General features: G+C 41.1%; 1 protein-coding gene across 1 annotated transcript in view; it reads left to right on the top strand.

Moving 5' to 3' along the window:
• Positions 1-17,854, top strand: part of LOC117349928 (protein piccolo-like) — a 44,737-nt gene that overhangs the window by 18,341 nt on the left and 8,542 nt on the right. Inside the window, exon 3 of the mRNA XM_033923665.1 lies at positions 10,287-15,904. Coding sequence (XP_033779556.1) covers positions 10,287-15,904 — 5,618 coding nt within the window. The remainder of the gene's footprint in view (positions 1-10,286; positions 15,905-17,854) is intronic.

Raw genomic sequence — 17,854 nt, 5'->3', positions numbered from 1 at the left:
AGGGGAAAACAATTTGGGTGAAATACCTTTACAAATGGGAAGAAGGATGAGTTAATCTAAAATCAAGAGAATTGGGGATTGGGATGAGGATAGCTGAGGGGGATTGGGCAAGAATTAGGAATTAGAATTTGTTAAAGAGACGGGTCTTCAGTGATTTTCTGAAGTCGGCGTAAGAAGTAGATCAGGTAGTATCGGTGAGTCGGGAAGAGAAAGGTATTCGTGGTGTCAAGACTTTTTCAGGGATGTCTACATAGGTCATTTAAAAAAAGAAAATATAGACGTCTTGCTGTTTTAGCGAATGGAGATTTTCTCTACTGGATTTCTGGACTTCTTTCCCAAAACGTCCAAACTCAGACTTAGACATACTATCAAAAATGCTTCTCCGCGTGTTTAAGGAGAACAGCTGAACAAACATACTTTTAAGAGGGTCATTTTATTAATGACACTAAACTGTTCAAATTTGTTAAAACGCATGCGGATTGTGGAAAAATTGCAGGCAGACTTTAGGAAATTGGAAGACTGGGCGTCCAAGTGGCAGATGAAATTTAATGTGGACAAATGCAAAGTGATGCACATTGGGAAGAATAACCCAAATCATAGTTACCAGATGCTAGAGTCCACCTTGAGATTTAGCGCCCAAGAAAAAGATCTGAGTGTCATTATAGACAATACGATGAAACCTTCTGCCTAATGTGCAGCGGAGGCCAAAAAAGCAAACAACATGCTAAGAATTATTTAAAAAGGGATGGTTAACAAGACTATGAATGTTATAATGCCCCTGTATTGCTCTATGGTGTGACCTCATCTGGAATATTGCGTTCAATTCTGGTCTCCTTATCTCAAGAAAGATATAGTGGCGCTAGAAAAGATTCAAAGAAAAGCGACGAAGATGATAAAGGGAATGGAACTCCTCGTATGAGGAAAGACTAAAAAGGTTATTGGAAAAGAGACGGCTGAGGGGAGATATGATTGAAGTCTACAAAATCCTGAGAGGAGTAGAACGGGTATAAGTGGATCGATATTTCACTCCGTCAAAATTTACAAAGACTAGGGGACACTCGATGAAACTGCTAGAAAATAATTTAAAAACCAATAGGAGGACATTTTTTTTCACTCAGAGAATAGTTAAGTTCTGGAATGCGTTGCCAGAGGTTGTGGTAAAAACAGATAGCATAGTTATTAAGACATGGGGGAAGCTTCTGCTTGCCCTGGATGGGTAGCATGGAATGTTACTACTCTTTGGTATTCCGGAATCTTGATACTCTTTGGGGTTCTGGAATGTTGCTACTTCTTGGGTTTTGGCCAGGTACTAGGGACCTGGATTGGCTGTGAGAACAGGCTACTGGGCTTGATGGAACATTGGTCTGACCCAATAAGGCTATTCTTATGTTCTTAAAATATTTCTGCATATAATGTCCCTTTTTTTATAAAGCTGCTGTCCTAATTTCTATGGACAGTTAGTTATCTAGGTACCAGGGCTGAATACCACTGATATCCGGGTGGAACTGAGCAGGCCTGGGGGGGAGGTCTAGGGGTCCGGATTTTCCAAACGGAAAAATCTGATAAGCCTACTTATGCAGATATGGCTTTTACAATTACCCTATAGAATGTTTTCAAATGCAAGCAGTGTCTCACTTCTGGCTCACCACACAATTGTTTCCCACGTACTCACCTTTATAGGACCCCCAGGGACCCCTGAAGAAGACTTTTTGTCGAAATGCAGACCGTGTTGGGTCCTGTATCCCTAGCGGACTAGGTCCTTTAAGGCTCTTATGTGGATGATTTATTTTTATGTGGATGGAATTATTTTATGTGGATGATTTCAGTGTACCTTTGGAACTTTGACACTTTCAAATAAAGTCCATTTAGGAACATCGTCACTCCAGAGTTTTTTTGGTTTTCTCTGGATTTCCTTCTTTATGGATATTTTGGGGTCAATTCCTTTTGTTTTTAGCTGGCCTTTCTCCACCATGCAAGTGATACCAATTTGATGAAGCCCTGCCAGTACCTGTGATTGCACTATAGATACTAGATCTTACTCTACTACACCAGAATGCAGGGCTGAGCCCTAGCTGAGTGTCACTACAGTGCACTGACACACTTAGGAGGGGTTGGGTGGTGCCAATGAACTTCTAGGAAGTCTTCCATCTCTGCTGACTCTGATGGGCTTGAAGCCAGAACAAGTTAAGAGTTGACATACTAGTACAGACTGAAGGTCCATCAAGCTCAGTATCCTGTTTCCAATAGTGGCCAAATTCAGGTCACAAGTACCTGACAAGATCCCAAGCAGTAAAATATTTTATGCTGCTTATCCTAGGAATAAGCAGTGGATTTCTCCAAGTTTCATCTTAATGGTTTATGGACATTTCTTTTAGGAAGCTATCCAAACCTTTTTTAAATCTTGCGAAGCTAACTGTTTTCACTACATTCTCTGATAACGAATTCTAGAGTTTAATTAACCGTTGAGTGAAGAAATATTTTATCCGATTTGTTTCAAATCTACTACTTAGAAGTTTCATCACATGCCCCCTATTCCTAGTATTTTTGGAAAGACTAAACAAGTGATTCACATCTGCTCATTCCACTTCACTTAGTACTTTATAGACCTCTACCATGTCTTCTCCAGGCTGAAGATCCCTAGCCACTTTAGCTTTTCCTCATAGGGAAGTCATCCATCCCCTTTACCATTTTAATTGCTCTTCTCTCTACCTTTTTTAATTCCACTATATCTTTTTTCAGATGCAGCAACCAGAATTGCATACAGTATTCGAGGTGCGGTTGCACCATGGAGCAATTATAACATTTTCATCTTTGTTTTCCATTCTTTTCCTGAGAATTCCTAACATTCTACAGTATTTGCTTTCTTAGCCACTGTTGCACACTGAGCAGACGGTTTCAATGTATCATCAACTTCGATTTCCAATCAGAACCTCACGAACAAGAAACAAGAGTAGACATGCTCTGGAACCATTTTGAACCTCCAAACTGGCACCAATTCCTAACCCTATACAACAAATATACCAAATCAAACTGCCTACTGGACGTATGTCCTTCCAAGACCATGACAGCAGCTACTCTAGATTTTAAAAAGGATCTTTTTACCTGGACAGCAACCACTCTCACTGAAGGAACATTCCATGAGGAAATGGGACACATACTAATCACACCCATTCCAAAAGACCAAAAAAACTCACTAGCCCATAAAACCAACTACAGACCGATAGCAAGCATCCCCTTATTCACCAAGCTGCTCGAAGTACTGGTCAATTTGGAGCTAGTAGGCTATCTAGACAAATTTAACATCCTCAGTGAACACCAATCGGGATTCAGAAAAGGATTTAGCACTGAGACAGTCCTAACCTCGATCCTTAATCACCTATACGGCTTATTCAGCAAAGGAACAAGTGCTCTGATTTTACAACTAGACTTCAGCAGCGCTTTCGATCTGGTTGATCACGAAATAATGCTACACTGCCTAGACGGAATAGGAATCACAGGAAGAATAAGAAACTGGCTAAAGGGTTTCCTAACAAAGAGATCTTACCGGGTGATTAGTGGAGGGACGTACTCAAACACCTGGAAAAACCCCTTGGGAGTACCACAAGGTTCACCGCTGTCACCTACTCTATTCAACATCTACATATCATACCTAGGACACTTCCTAAAAAAGCTAAACCTAATCCACTACATATATGCAGATGACATTTCCAATTTAATCCCAATAAACAGCATAACGAACGAGACCTCAGAATACATTTCTCATATTATGACCGAAATAGAACACTGGACAATAAACTTCAAGCTGAAACTAAACACAGAAAAAACAAAAGTCTTCCTTGCAAGCCCAACAGACAAAATTACCAATACAACGTTACATATAAAAGATCATTCATACCCGATTACTAAAACAATAAAAATATTGGGAGTCACACTAGACACACACTTGACAATGGTGGAACACATGAACATAGTAGTAAAAAAATGTTTCCTGACACTGTGGAAATTAAGGTCCATTAAAAAATATTTCGACCCCCTATCATTTAGACTACTAGTGCAATCACTAGTGCTTTCAACACTGGACTACTGCAATATTGTTTATATGGGTATACACAATAAAACTGTAAGGAAACTTAGGATTGTCCAAAACACAGCAGTCCGTTTGATATTTGGATTAAAAAAGAGCGACCATGTTAGTCCCTACTACAAACTGCTTCACTGGCTACCAATGGAGGCACGAATAATTTTCAAGTTCTCTTGCATATGTTTCAAGCTGGTTTGGGGACTAGCTCCTACATACCTGCTACCTCACTTCATTCTATACAGCCCTACGAGACAAACCAGAAACAGCAACCTATTTGCATACCCAAGCATTACCGGCTGCAAATACAAAACCTTCCTGGATAGAACTTTTAAGTACCAAGCAAACAAACAACAACACTGGTTGGACAGCTACATAAAAGGAGCAAGACTGACATATAATGCCTTTAGAAAAGCCATAAAAACTGCCTTATTCAACAAAATCATCACCTAAAAAAGTATCTACACTTAACACTACATATGTCCACTCCTGCTTTTAAGTCTGAAATATCTAACATTATATTTTGCTGCCTTTTTAAGATTCTGTTTGCTGTATTTCACTGCCTTTTGTAAGATTCTATATGCTGTATCTCTCTACCTTTCTGTAAGACTCTAAATGCTCTTTGTAAGATTCTATGTGCTGTATCTCAGACCTTTTGTAAGATTCTATATGCTTTTTGTAAGTTTCTATATACAGTGGTGCCTCGCATAACGGACGCCTCGCACAGCGAACGCTGCGCACAACGAACTTTATGTCTTGATTCGTACAACGAACTTCGTTTCACACAACGAAGTCGCCCGAGCTGCATCCTTCCGCGCAGGCACTGCGCTTAACTGCCCTCTCTCCGCCTGGCTCCCTCTTGCCCCCCCCCCCCGACTCCCCGACACGATCGGGGCAAGAGGGAGCCCAAGCCCTCTTGCCCCCCCGACTCCCCGACACGATCGGGGCAAGAGGGAGCTCAAGCCCTCTTGCCCCCCCGACTCCCCGACACGATCGGGGCAAGAGGGAGCTCAAGCCCTCTTGCCCCCCCCGACTCCCCGACACGATCGGGGCAAGAGGGAGCCCAAGCCCTCTTGCCCCCCCGACTCCCCGACACGATCGGGCCAGGAGGGAGCCCAAGTCCTCCTGGCCACGGCGACCCCCTAACCCCACCCTGCACTACATTACGGGCAGGAGGGATCCCAGGCCCTCCTGCCCTCGACGCAAACCCCCCCTCCCCCCAACGACCGCCCCCCCCAAGAACCTCCGACCGCCCCCCAGCCGACCCGCGACCCCCTGGCCGACCCCCACGACACCCCCAACCCCCTTCCCCGTACCTTTCTGTAGTTGGCCGGACAGACGGGAGCCAAACCCGCCTGTCCGGCAGGCAGCCAACGACGGAATGAGGCCGGATTGGCCCATCCGTCCCAAAGCTCCGCCTACTGGTGGGGCCTAAGGCGCCTGGGCCAATCAGAATAGGCCCGGGAGCCTTAGGTCCCTCCTGGGGGCGGGGCCTGAGGCACATGGGCCCAACCCGACCATGTGCCTCAGGCCCTGCCCCCAGGAGGGACCTAAGGCTCCCGGGCCTATTCTGATTGGCCCAGGCGCCTTAGGCCCCACCAGTAGGCGGAGCTTTGGGACGGATGGGCCAATCCGGCCTCATTCAGTCGTTGGCTGCCTGCCGGACAGGCGGGTTTGGCTCCCGTCTGTCCGGCCAACTACAGAAAGGTACGGGGAAGGGGGTTGGGGGTGTCGTGGGGGTCGGCCAGGGGAGTTGGGGGGAGGGGGGGTTTGCGTCGAGGGCAGGAGGGCCTGGGATCCCTCCTGCCCGTAATGTAGTGCAGGGTGGGGTTAGGGGGTCGCCGTGGCCAGGAGGACTTGGGCTCCCTCCTGGCCCGATATTGTCGGGGAGTTGGGGAATCGGCGGGGCAAGAGGGCTTGGGCTCCCTTTTGCCCCGAGCGTGTCGGGGAGTCGGGGGGGGCAAGAGGGCTTGGGCTCCCTCTTGCCCCGATCGTGTCGGGGAGTCGGGGGGGCAAGAGGGCTTGAGCTCCCTCTTGCCCCGATCGTGTCGGGGAGTCGGGGGGGCAAGAGGGCTTGAGCTCCCTCTTGCCCCGATCGTGTCGGGGAGTCGGGGGGGCAAGAGGGCTTGAGCTCCCTCTTGCCCCGATCGTGTCGGGGAGTCGGGGGGGCAAGAGGGCTTGGGCTCCCTCTTGCCCCGATCGTGTCGGGGAGTCGGGGGGGCAAGAGGGCTTGAGCTCCCTCTTGCCCTGATCGTGTCGGGGGTGCCAGGGACCACACGGAGTCACCCACCGTACCACCCGATTCGGGTAAGCGCAGGTATCGGTGGGTGGCTTATTTGCGGGGGGGTGCCTTATTTTACATTTTTTTCTAAAAAGGGGGGGGCTGTCTTATTTGATGGCCCTGCCTTATCATCGGGGAAACACGGTAGAAAAAAAAAAAAATGAACAGTTAAGTCCCAGTTTTTGCCGCTGAGACTCTGCCCTCTCTCACTGTAAAATTAGACTCTACTTAGTCTGTCTTTAAATTTAAAAAATGTGTGTTGTTTTAAAAAACAATTATGTTTTTAGATGTATCTAAATAAAAATAATAACCAAAAATTTATCTTTTTTTATGTCATCTTAGCATATTTTATGCTGCAGAACGAATTATTTTTTTTTACATGTATTCTTATGGGAAAACGCGTTTCACATAACGAACGTTTCGCATAACAAACTTGCTCCTGGAACCAATTAAGTTCGTTGTGTGAGGCACCACTGTACTGTATCCCGGACTTCAACATATTGTAACTCGCTGATTGTCCAGCTCTCTTCAGTGTGAACCGCCTAGAAGTCTCACGACTATGGCGGTATAGAAGAATAAAGTTATTATTATTATTTATCACTTATATGGCGCTGAAAGGCTATATAAGGGGAGAGTGTGGCGCAGTGGTTAAAGCTACCCTGAGGTTGTAGGTTCAAACCCACACTGCTCCTTGTGACCCTGGGCAAGTCACTTAATCCCCCATTGCCCCAGGTACATTAGAAAGATTGTGAGCCCACTGGGAAAAATGCTTGAGTACCTGAATAAATTTAATGTAAACAGTTCTGAGCTCCCTTGGGAGAACGGTATATATAATTGAATAAGTAAATAAGGCATGTACTGTACATTTATAGACGGTACCTTCTCAGAAGAGTATACAATCTAACTTAGACAGTCATGACATATAGGATTGGGGATGCAGAACCCGAGTTAGGAGTCACTTACGGTAGATCTTTTCCTAGGCAGTGACTCCTAATGTGGAACCCTCCATCACGTAGCTATAGTTTGGGATCCTTTTTCTCACATGTATCATTTTGCACTTGTTTCAAGCGGCAATTCTTACCCGACAACCCTTCAGCAATATAGCTTATAAAAATGTTAAAAAGAACAGGCCCAAGAACAGAACCTTGAGGCACACCATTAGTAATATCCCATTCCTCAGTGTGATCTCCATTGACAACTACCTACTGTTGCCTTCCACTCAACCAGTTCCTGACCCAGTCTGTCACTTTGGGGCACATCTTGAGGGCACTCGGATTATTTTTTTTAGATGTCTGTGTGGAACACTGTCAAAGGCTTTGCTAAAATCTAAGTACTGTACATCACATCTAGCTCACTCCCTCTATCCAATTATCTGGTCACCCAGTCAGAGAAATTGATCAGATTTGTCTGCCAAAACCTACCTCTAGTAAATCCATATTGCCTCCCCGGTCCTGTAATCCACTTGATTCCAGAAACTTCACCATTCTCTGTTTTAAAGTGTTTTCATTAATTTGCTTACCACAGAAGTCAGACTTACCAGCTTGTAATTCCCTACTTATTTCTTTACTTCTACTTTTGTGTAGAGGGACCACACCAGCCCCTCACTAGTCCTCCGGTACCACTCCTGACTCTAGAGAAGCACTGGAAAGGTCAGTCAATGGAACCACCAGAACTTCTCTAAGTTCCTTCAGCACTCTCGGATGTACACCATCTAGCCCCATCGTTTTGTCTACCTTTAATTTAGCTAGGTCCTCATGAACACAACCCTCTAAAAATTAATCAGGGTCTACTATTCCTCCATCCTATTTGTGTTTGTCTTCTGCAGTCCTGGTCCTGGCACTTCAGCCATGAATACAGATCAGAACTATTTGTTATGCAATTCAGCCTTTTCTTTATCAGCTTCTATATATTTCTCCCATTCATCTTTGAGTTTCACAATGTCACTTTTGCACTTCTTCCTATCACTGATATCTAAAAAATGTCTTGTCTCCTCATTTTACCATATTAGTTATTTTTTCTTCCATTTGTATCTTCACTTTCCTGACTACTCGACCAGCCTCTCTTAACTTTTCCAGATATTTTTCCTGTCTTCCTCCTTCTGCGATCTTTTATAGTGTATGAAAGCTAACCTCTTATTCTTTACCTTTTCAGCTACTACTTTTGAGAACCAAAGTGGCCTTCTTTTCCTCTTACTTTTACTTACTTGCCTCACAAAAAGGTTTGTCGCCCTTACAATAACTCCTTTCAGTTTTGCCTACTGAATTTCTACTCCTTCCAGACGTTCCCATCCAGACAATTCCTTGATATAATCCCTCATCCAAACAAATTTCAGTTTTTTTGAAAGTCTAGAACCTTTACTTTTGTATGAGCCCTCTCTATATCTGTCTTAATGTTAAACCATACCATTCAGTGATCACTGGATGCCAGTTGATCACCCACTGTAACATCAGAAACATTTTCCCTGTTTGTAAGCACTAAGTCCAGTATGACTCCATCCCTTGTGGGTTCCATTATCAACTGCTGGAACAGTTCTCCTTGTAGAGAATCCAGGATCTCCCTACTTCTAGAAGACCCTGCAATAGGGATACCCCAATCAACATCTGGCATGTTAAAATCACCTATTGGTAAGACTTTCCTTTTTTTAGATATATTCTGAATGTCTACTATTAAATCTCTGTCCACTTCTTCCATTTGTGAAGGAGACCTGTATATCACACCAATGTAAATATATTCACCATTCCCTCTTTCCAAATTGATCCACAGTGCCTCTTCCTTGCCTGCAGATCCTGCAATTGTGTGGCTTTAATATGATCTTTAACATATAACACTACTCCTTTTCTTCCTTCCCTGTCTTTCCTGAACAGATTATAGCCTGGAATAACTATATCCCAGTCATGGTTCTCCATGAACCATGTCTCCATGATCTCTACTATATCCTACTCATCTTCTTCTATCACAGCTTCTAGATCCAGAATCTTGTTTCCCATACTTCGAGTATTGGTATATTTTGCTTTCTAGACATTGCTCCTTTTCCCATCCAGGTAGAGGTATTTAGTGATTTACTTACCTGAGGTCTTGTACTCACCTAGGAGCTTTTATCATCCTGCCCCATCGCTTTTCTAGTTTAAAGCCTTCTTCAGTAGATTAGTCAGCCTGCTACTGAAGACACTTCTTCCCTTCTTTGAAAAATGCATACCATCCCTGCTCAGCAGCCCTTGTAAAATCATCCCATTGTCCCAGAAGCCAATACGCTCTCAACAACACCATTCACGTAGCCATGCATTCATCTCCAGGATGCAATATAATCACTGTCTCAGTTCATCCTCTTAGTATATACAGTAACTTCCACAGCTTGTTTAATTGGGTTTGAAGCATTAAACCCATTCAGCTTCCTAAAAAGTATATTCAGAGGGGATCTACTGTCTGGGATAAGTATAGATTATTCTCAGAATATATGCAAAACCTGCCTAACAGCTGCACACAATAACTAAGAAGAGAAGAGGTTGAAGCAGCATAAGCTTGAAATCCGTGAGAGAAGTCACAGCTTCAGCCCTGCTGCTACTGTACATTGAAGAAACTTTGCATATCATGTGAAAGTCTTAGTAAGTCTGTGCTTTGGATATATAAAATGTAACTCATACCTTTTGAGTCTGTGAATTGAACTCAGGCACAGACATTTGTAGATGCCAGTAACACACTCCCTTTTCAAAAGCCTTTCAAAGCATGATATAAGTTTCCTTAAATAGAGAGAAGTCGACTCTTTCCTCAGTAATTCGTCTAAGATATTAAGCACTTTAAAAGATAGTAATGTATGTTTGCAAAGTACAGTACTCCTAGATCCTCTGTGAATTATTTTTTAACTGTTATATCTTTATCTTATGAGTAATTTATAAGATATTTGAATATATTGCTATTATTCTGTTTCAGGATTCAGAGAATCCCAAGACAATTGAGGCAATAATGCAGGTTCTGGATGAAAATGATGACGGAGAAGTTGATTTCAGAGAGTTTCTTGACCTCTTTTTCAAAGTGATTGTAGCGTATTATGATGCCTTGCAAGCATATAAACAGAAAAAGCATCAACAACCATCAGATTCAGATTCAAAACAAGAAAAAACACCTCAACGAGATTCATCCAAAAAACAAGAAACTCCACAGCCACAAACTTCCATTCTAAAACAAGAGCCATGTATGAAAGCAGACATTCTACAGCCAAAATCCCCTTCCCAGAAACAAGAATCAGCTCTACTTCAAACTCCTACTACTGCATCCCAGAAAAAAGACCATTCTAAGAAGGAAGATCCATTACTTTCTTCACAGAAACAAGATCCATCTCAGCCAAAATCCCTATCTCAGAAACCAGGTCCATTCCAGCCTCAGTCTCCATCCCAGAAATCAGAAGCCTTCCAGAAAAAAGATCTATCCCAGCCTCAATCTCCTTCACAGAAACAAGACTCAGTTCAATCACAAACTCCTTCCCCAAACCAAGACCTATCAAAGAAGCAAGAATGTTCTCAGTCACACTCACAATCTCTTTCACAGAAACAAAATCTATTCCCGAAAAAAGAGTCATCTGAAAAACCAGACTCATCACAGTCACAAACTCTATCACAGCCACAATCTCATGAAAAAAAGGATACCTCAAAGAAGCAAGATGTATCAAAGAAACAAGATCTATCACAGCCACATTACTCCTCCAAAACTCAAGACCCTTTCCAGCATCAAAATCCATCTAAAAAACAAGATCAACATCAACCACAATCTCCTTCTAAAAAGCAAGATCCAACTCAAATTCAATTTCCTTCCCATCAACATGATCCTAAGAAAGAACCGTCAAAGGTAAAAGAACCATCCATTATACAAAAATCACCACTTCTAGAGTCTACAGCCCTGAAAGAAGAAGCTTTTAAGAAACAAGATATATCTCAGCCACAATCCCCATCCAAAGATCCTTTACATCCACAGGACTCATCTAAGAAACAAGATCCAAAGCAAATATTGTCTTCTTCTCATAAACTGGATTCCTGTAAGAAACAAGTTACATCACAGCCACAGTCTCCTTCACAAAAAGAGGACACATCAAAGAAACAAGATCCATTAAAATCACAATCCCTTTCTAAACAACATGATCCTCTCCAGCAAAAGGACACATCTAAGAAAGAAGGCTCAACACTAACATTGTCTTCTTCTGAACAACAGGACAAATCAAAGAAACAAGATCAATCACAGCCACATTCCCCTTCCAAAACTGAAGATCCTATCAAGCATCAACATCCATCTAAAAAACAAGATCAATATGAACCACAATCTCCTTCTAAAAAGCAAGATCAAACTCAACATCAATTGCCTTCCCATCAACAAGATCCTAAGAAAGAACCATCAAAAGTAATAGAACCATCTATTTTACAAAAATCACCACTTCTAGAGTCTACAGCCCTGAAAGAAGAGGCTTTTAAGAAACAAGATATATCTCAGCCACAATCCCCATCCAAAGATCCTTTACATCCACAGGACTCATCTAAGAAACAAGATCCAAAGCAAATATTGTCTTCTTCTCATAAACTGGATTCCTGTAAGAAACAAGTTACATCACAGCCACAGTCTCCTTCACAAAAAGAGGACACATCAAAGAAACAAGATCCATTAAAATCACAATCCCTTTCTAAACAACATGATCCTCTCCAGCAAAAGGATACATCTAAGAAAGAAGGCTCAACACTAACATTGTCTTCTTCTGAACAACAGGACAAATCAAAGAAACAAGATCAATCACAGCCACATTCCCCTTCCAAAACTGAAGATCCTTTCAAGCATCAACATCCATCTAAAAAACAAGATCAATATGAACCACAATCTCCTTCTAAAAAGCAAGATCCAACTCAACATCAATTGCCTTCCCATCAACAAGATCCTAAGAAAGAACCATCAAAAGTAATAGAACCATCTATTTTACAAAAATCACCACTTCTAGAGTCTACAGCCCTGAAAGAAGAGGCTTTTAAGAAACAAGATATATCTCAGCCACAATCCCCATCCAAAGATCCTTTACATCCACAGGACTCATCTAAGAAACAAGATCCAAAGCAAATATTGTCTTCTTCTCATAAACTGGATTCCTGTAAGAAACAAGTTACATCACAGCCACAGTCTCCTTCACAAAAAGAGGACACATCAAAGAAACAAGATCCATTAAAATCACAATCCCTCTCTAAACAACACGATCCTCTCCAGCAAAAGGACACATCTAAGAAAGAAGGCTCATCACTAACATTGTCTTCTTCTGAACAACAGGACAAATCAAAGAAACAAGATCAATCACAGCCACATTCCCCTTCCAAAACTGAAGATCCTTTCCAGCATCAACATCCATCTGAAAAACAAGATCCATATCAACCACAATCTCCTTCTAAAAAGCAAGATCCAACACAAATTCAATCTCTTTCCCATCAACAAGATCCTAAGAAAGAACCATCAAAAGTAATAGAACCATCTATTATGCAAAAATCACCACTTCTAGAGTCTACAGCCCTGAAAGAAGAGGCTTTTAAGAAACAAGATATATCTCAACCACAATCCCCATCCAAAGATCCTTTACATCCACAGGACTCATCTAAGAAACAAGATCCAAAGCAAATATTGTCTTCTTCTCATGAACTGGATTCCTGTAAGAAACAAGTTACATCACAGCCACAGTCTCCTTCACATAAAGAGGACACATCAAAGAAACAAGATCCATTAAAATCACAATCCCTTTCTAAACAACATGATCCTCTCCAGCAAAAGGACACATCTAAGAAAGAAGGCTCAACGCTAACATTGTCTTCTTCTGAAAAACAGGAAACATCAAAGAAACAAGATCTATCACAGCCACATTCCCCTTCCAAAACCGAAGATACTTTCCAGCATCAACATCCATCTAAAAAACAAGATCCATATCAACCACAATCTCCTTCAAAAAAGCAAGATCCAACTCAACATCAATTTCCTTCCCATCAACAAGATCCTAAGAAAGAACCATCAAAAGTAATAGAACCATCTATTTTGCAAAAATCACCACTTCTAGAGTCTACAGCTCTGAAAGAAGAGGCTTTTAAGAAACAAGATATATCTCAGCCGCAATCCCCATCCAAAGATCCTTTAAATCCACAGGACTCATCTAAGAAACAAGATCCAAAGCAAATATTGTCTTCTTCTCATAAACTGGATTCTTGTAAGAAACAAGTTACATCACAGCCACAGTCTCCTTCACAAAAAGAGGACACATCAAAGAAACAAGATCCATTAAAATCACAATCTCTTTCTAAACAACATGATCCTCTCCAGCAAAAGGACACATCTAAGAAAGAAGGCTCAACACTAACATTATCTTCTTCTGAAAAACAGGAAACATCAAAGAAACAAAATCTATCACAGCCACATTCCCCTTCCAAAACTGAAGATCCTTTCCAGCATCAACATCCATCTAAAAAACAAGATCAATATGAACCACAATCTCCTTCTAAAAAGCAAGATCCAACTCAACATCAATTGCCTTCCCATCAACAAGATCCTAAGAAAGAACCATCAAAAGTAATAGAACCATCTATTTTACAAAAATCACCACTTCTAGAGTCTACAGCCCTGAAAGAAGAGGCTTTTAAGAAACAAGATATATCTCAGCCACAATCCCCATCCAAAGATCCTTTACATCCACAGGACTCATCTAAGAAACAAGATCCAAAGCAAATATTGTCTTCTTCTCATAAACTGGATTCCTGTAAGAAACAAGTTACATCACAACCACAGTCTCCTTCACAAAAAGAGGACACATCAAAGAAACAAGATCCATTAAAATCACAATCCCTCTCTAAACAACACGATCCTCTCCAGCAAAAGGACACATCTAAGAAAGAAGGCTCATCACTAACATTGTCTTCTTCTGAACAACAGGACAAATCAAAGAAACAAGATCAATCACAGCCACATTCCCCTTCCAAAACTGAAGATCCTTTCCAGCATCAACATCCATCTAAAAAACAAGATCCATATCAACCACAATCTCCTTCTAAAAAGCAAGATCCAACACAAATTCAATTTCCTTCCCATCAACAAGATCCTAAGAAAGAACCATCAAAAGTAATAGAACCATCTATTATGCAAAAATCACCACTTCTAGAGTCTACAGCTCTGAAAGAAGAGGCTTTTAAGAAACAAGATATATCTCAGCCGCAATCCCCATCCAAAGATCCTTTACATCCACAGGACTCATCTAAGAAACAAGATCCAAAGCAAATATTGTCTTCTTCTCATGAAGTGGATTCCTGTAAGAAACAAGTTACATCACAGCCACAGTCTCCTTCACATAAAGAGGACACATCAAAGAAACAAGATCCATTAAAATCACAATCCCTTTCTAAACAACATGATCCTCTCCAGCAAAAGGACACATCTAAGAAAGAAGGCTCAACACTAACATTGTCTTCTTCTGAACAACAGGACAAATCAAAGAAACAAGATCAATCACAGCCACATTCCCCTTCCAAAACTGAAGATGCTTTCAGGCATCAACATCCATCTAAAAAACAAGATCAATATGAACCACAATCTCCTTCTAAAAAGCAAGATCCAACTCAACATCAATTGCCTTCCCATCAACAAGATCCTAAGAAAGAACCATCAAAAGTAATAGAACCATCTATTTTACAAAAATCACCACTTCTAGAGTCTACAGCCCTGAAAGAAGAGGCTTTTAAGAAACAAGATATATCTCAGCCACAATCCCCATCCAAAGATCCTTTACATCCACAGGACTCATCTAAGAAACAAGATCCAAAGCAAATATTGTCTTCTTCTCATAAACTGGATTCCTGTAAGAAACAAGTTACATCACAACCACAGTCTCCTTCACAAAAAGAGGACACATCAAAGAAACAAGATCCATTAAAATCACAATCCCTCTCTAAACAACACGATCCTCTCCAGCAAAAGGACACATCTAAGAAAGAAGGCTCATCACTAACATTGTCTTCTTCTGAACAACAGGACAAATCAAAGAAACAAGATCAATCACAGCCACATTCCCCTTCCAAAACTGAAGATCCTTTCCAGCATCAACATCCATCTAAAAAACAAGATCCATATCAACCACAATCTCCTTCTAAAAAGCAAGATCCAACACAAATTCAATTTCCTTCCCATCAACAAGATCCTAAGAAAGAACCATCAAAAGTAATAGAACCATCTATTATGCAAAAATCACCACTTCTAGAGTCTACAGCTCTGAAAGAAGAGGCTTTTAAGAAACAAGATATATCTCAGCCGCAATCCCCATCCAAAGATCCTTTACATCCACAGGACTCATCTAAGAAACAAGATCCAAAGCAAATATTGTCTTCTTCTCATAAACTGGATTCCTGTAAGAAACAAGTTACATCACAGCTACAGTCTCCTTCACATAAAGAGGACACATCAAAGAAACAAGATCCATTAAAATCACAATCCCTTTCTAAACAACATGATCTTCTCCAGCAAAAGGACACATCTAAGAAAGAAGGCTCAACACTAACATTGTCTTCTTCTGAACAACAGGACAAATCAAAGAAACAAGATCAATCACAGCCACATTCCCCTTCCAAAACTGAAGATGCTTTCAGGCATCAACATCCATCTAAAAAACAAGATCAATATGAACCACAATCTCCTTCTAAAAAGCAAGATCCAACTCAACATCAATTGCCTTCCCATCAACAAGATCCTAAGAAAGAACCATCAAAAGTAATAGAACCATCTATTTTACAAAAATCACCACTTCTAGAGTCTACAGCCCTGAAAGAAGAGGCTTTTAAGAAACAAGATATATCTCAGCCACAATCCCCATCCAAAGATCCTTTACATCCACAGGACTCATCTAAGAAACAAGATCCAAAGCAAATATTGTCTTCTTCTCATAAACTGGATTCCTGTAAGAAACAAGTTACATCACAACCACAGTCTCCTTCACAAAAAGAGGACACATCAAAGAAACAAGATCCATTAAAATCACAATCCCTCTCTAAACAACACGATCCTCTCCAGCAAAAGGACACATCTAAGAAAGAAGGCTCATCACTAACATTGTCTTCTTCTGAACAACAGGACAAATCAAAGAAACAAGATCAATCACAGCCACATTCCCCTTCCAAAACTGAAGATCCTTTCCAGCATCAACATCCATCTAAAAAACAAGATCCATATCAACCACAATCTCCTTCTAAAAAGCAAGATCCAACACAAATTCAATTTCCTTCCCATCAACAAGATCCTAAGAAAGAACCATCAAAAGTAATAGAACCATCTATTATGCAAAAATCACCACTTCTAGAGTCTACAGCTCTGAAAAAAGAGGCTTTTAAGAAACAAGATATATCTCAGCCGCAATCCCCATCCAAAGATCCTTTACATCCACAGGACTCATCTAAGAAACAAGATCCAAAGCAAATATTGTCTTCTTCTCATGAACTGGATTCCTGTAAGAAACAAGTTACATCACAGCCACAGTCTCCTTCACATAAAGAGGACACATCAAAGAAACAAGATCCATTAAAATCACAATCGCTTTCTAAACAACATGATCCTCTCCAGCAAAAGAAAGAAGGCTCAACGCTAACATTGTCTTCTTCTGAAAAACAGGAAACATCAAAGAAAGAAGATCTATCACAGCCACATTCCCCTTCCAAAACTGAAGATCCTTTCCAGCATCAACATCCATCTAAAAAACAAGATCCATATCAACCACAATCTCCTTCAAAAAAGCAAGATCCAACTCAACATCAATTGCCTTCCCATCAACAAGATCCTAAGAAAGAACCATCAAATGTAAAAGAACCATCCAGTATGCAAAAATCACCACTTCTAGAGTCTACAGCCCTGAAAGAAGAGGATTTTAAGAAACAAGATACATCTCAGCCACAATCCCCATCCAAAGATCCTTTACATCCACAGGACTCATCTAAGAAACAAGATCCAAAGCAAATATTGTCTTCTTCTCATAAACTGGATTCTTGTAAGAAACAAGTTACATCACAGCCACAGTCTCCTTCACAAAAAGAGGACACATCAAAGAAACAAGATCCATTAAAATCACAATCTCTTTCTAAACAACATGATCCTCTCCAGCAAAAGGACACATCTAAGAAAGAAGGCTCAACACTAACATTATCTTCTTCTGAAAAACAGGAAACATCAAAGAAACAAGATCTATCACAGCCACATTCCCCTTCAAAAACTGAAGATCCATTTAAGCATCAACATCCATCTAAAAAACAAGATCAATATGTACCACAATCTCCTTCTAAAAAGCAAGATCCAACTCAACATCAATTGCCTTCCCATCAACAAGATCCTAAGAAAGAACCATCAAAAGTAATAGAACCATCTATTATGCAAAAATCACCACTTCTAGAGTCTACAGCCCTGAAAGAAGAGGATTTTAAGAAACAAGATACATCTCAGCCACAATCCCCATCCAAAGATCCTTT

This window comes from Geotrypetes seraphini, chromosome 16 (genome assembly GCF_902459505.1).
Source record: "Geotrypetes seraphini chromosome 16, aGeoSer1.1, whole genome shotgun sequence".
NCBI classification, from domain to species: Eukaryota; Metazoa; Chordata; class Amphibia; order Gymnophiona; family Dermophiidae; genus Geotrypetes; species Geotrypetes seraphini.
This window is presented reverse-complemented; position numbering and strand designations above follow the sequence as displayed.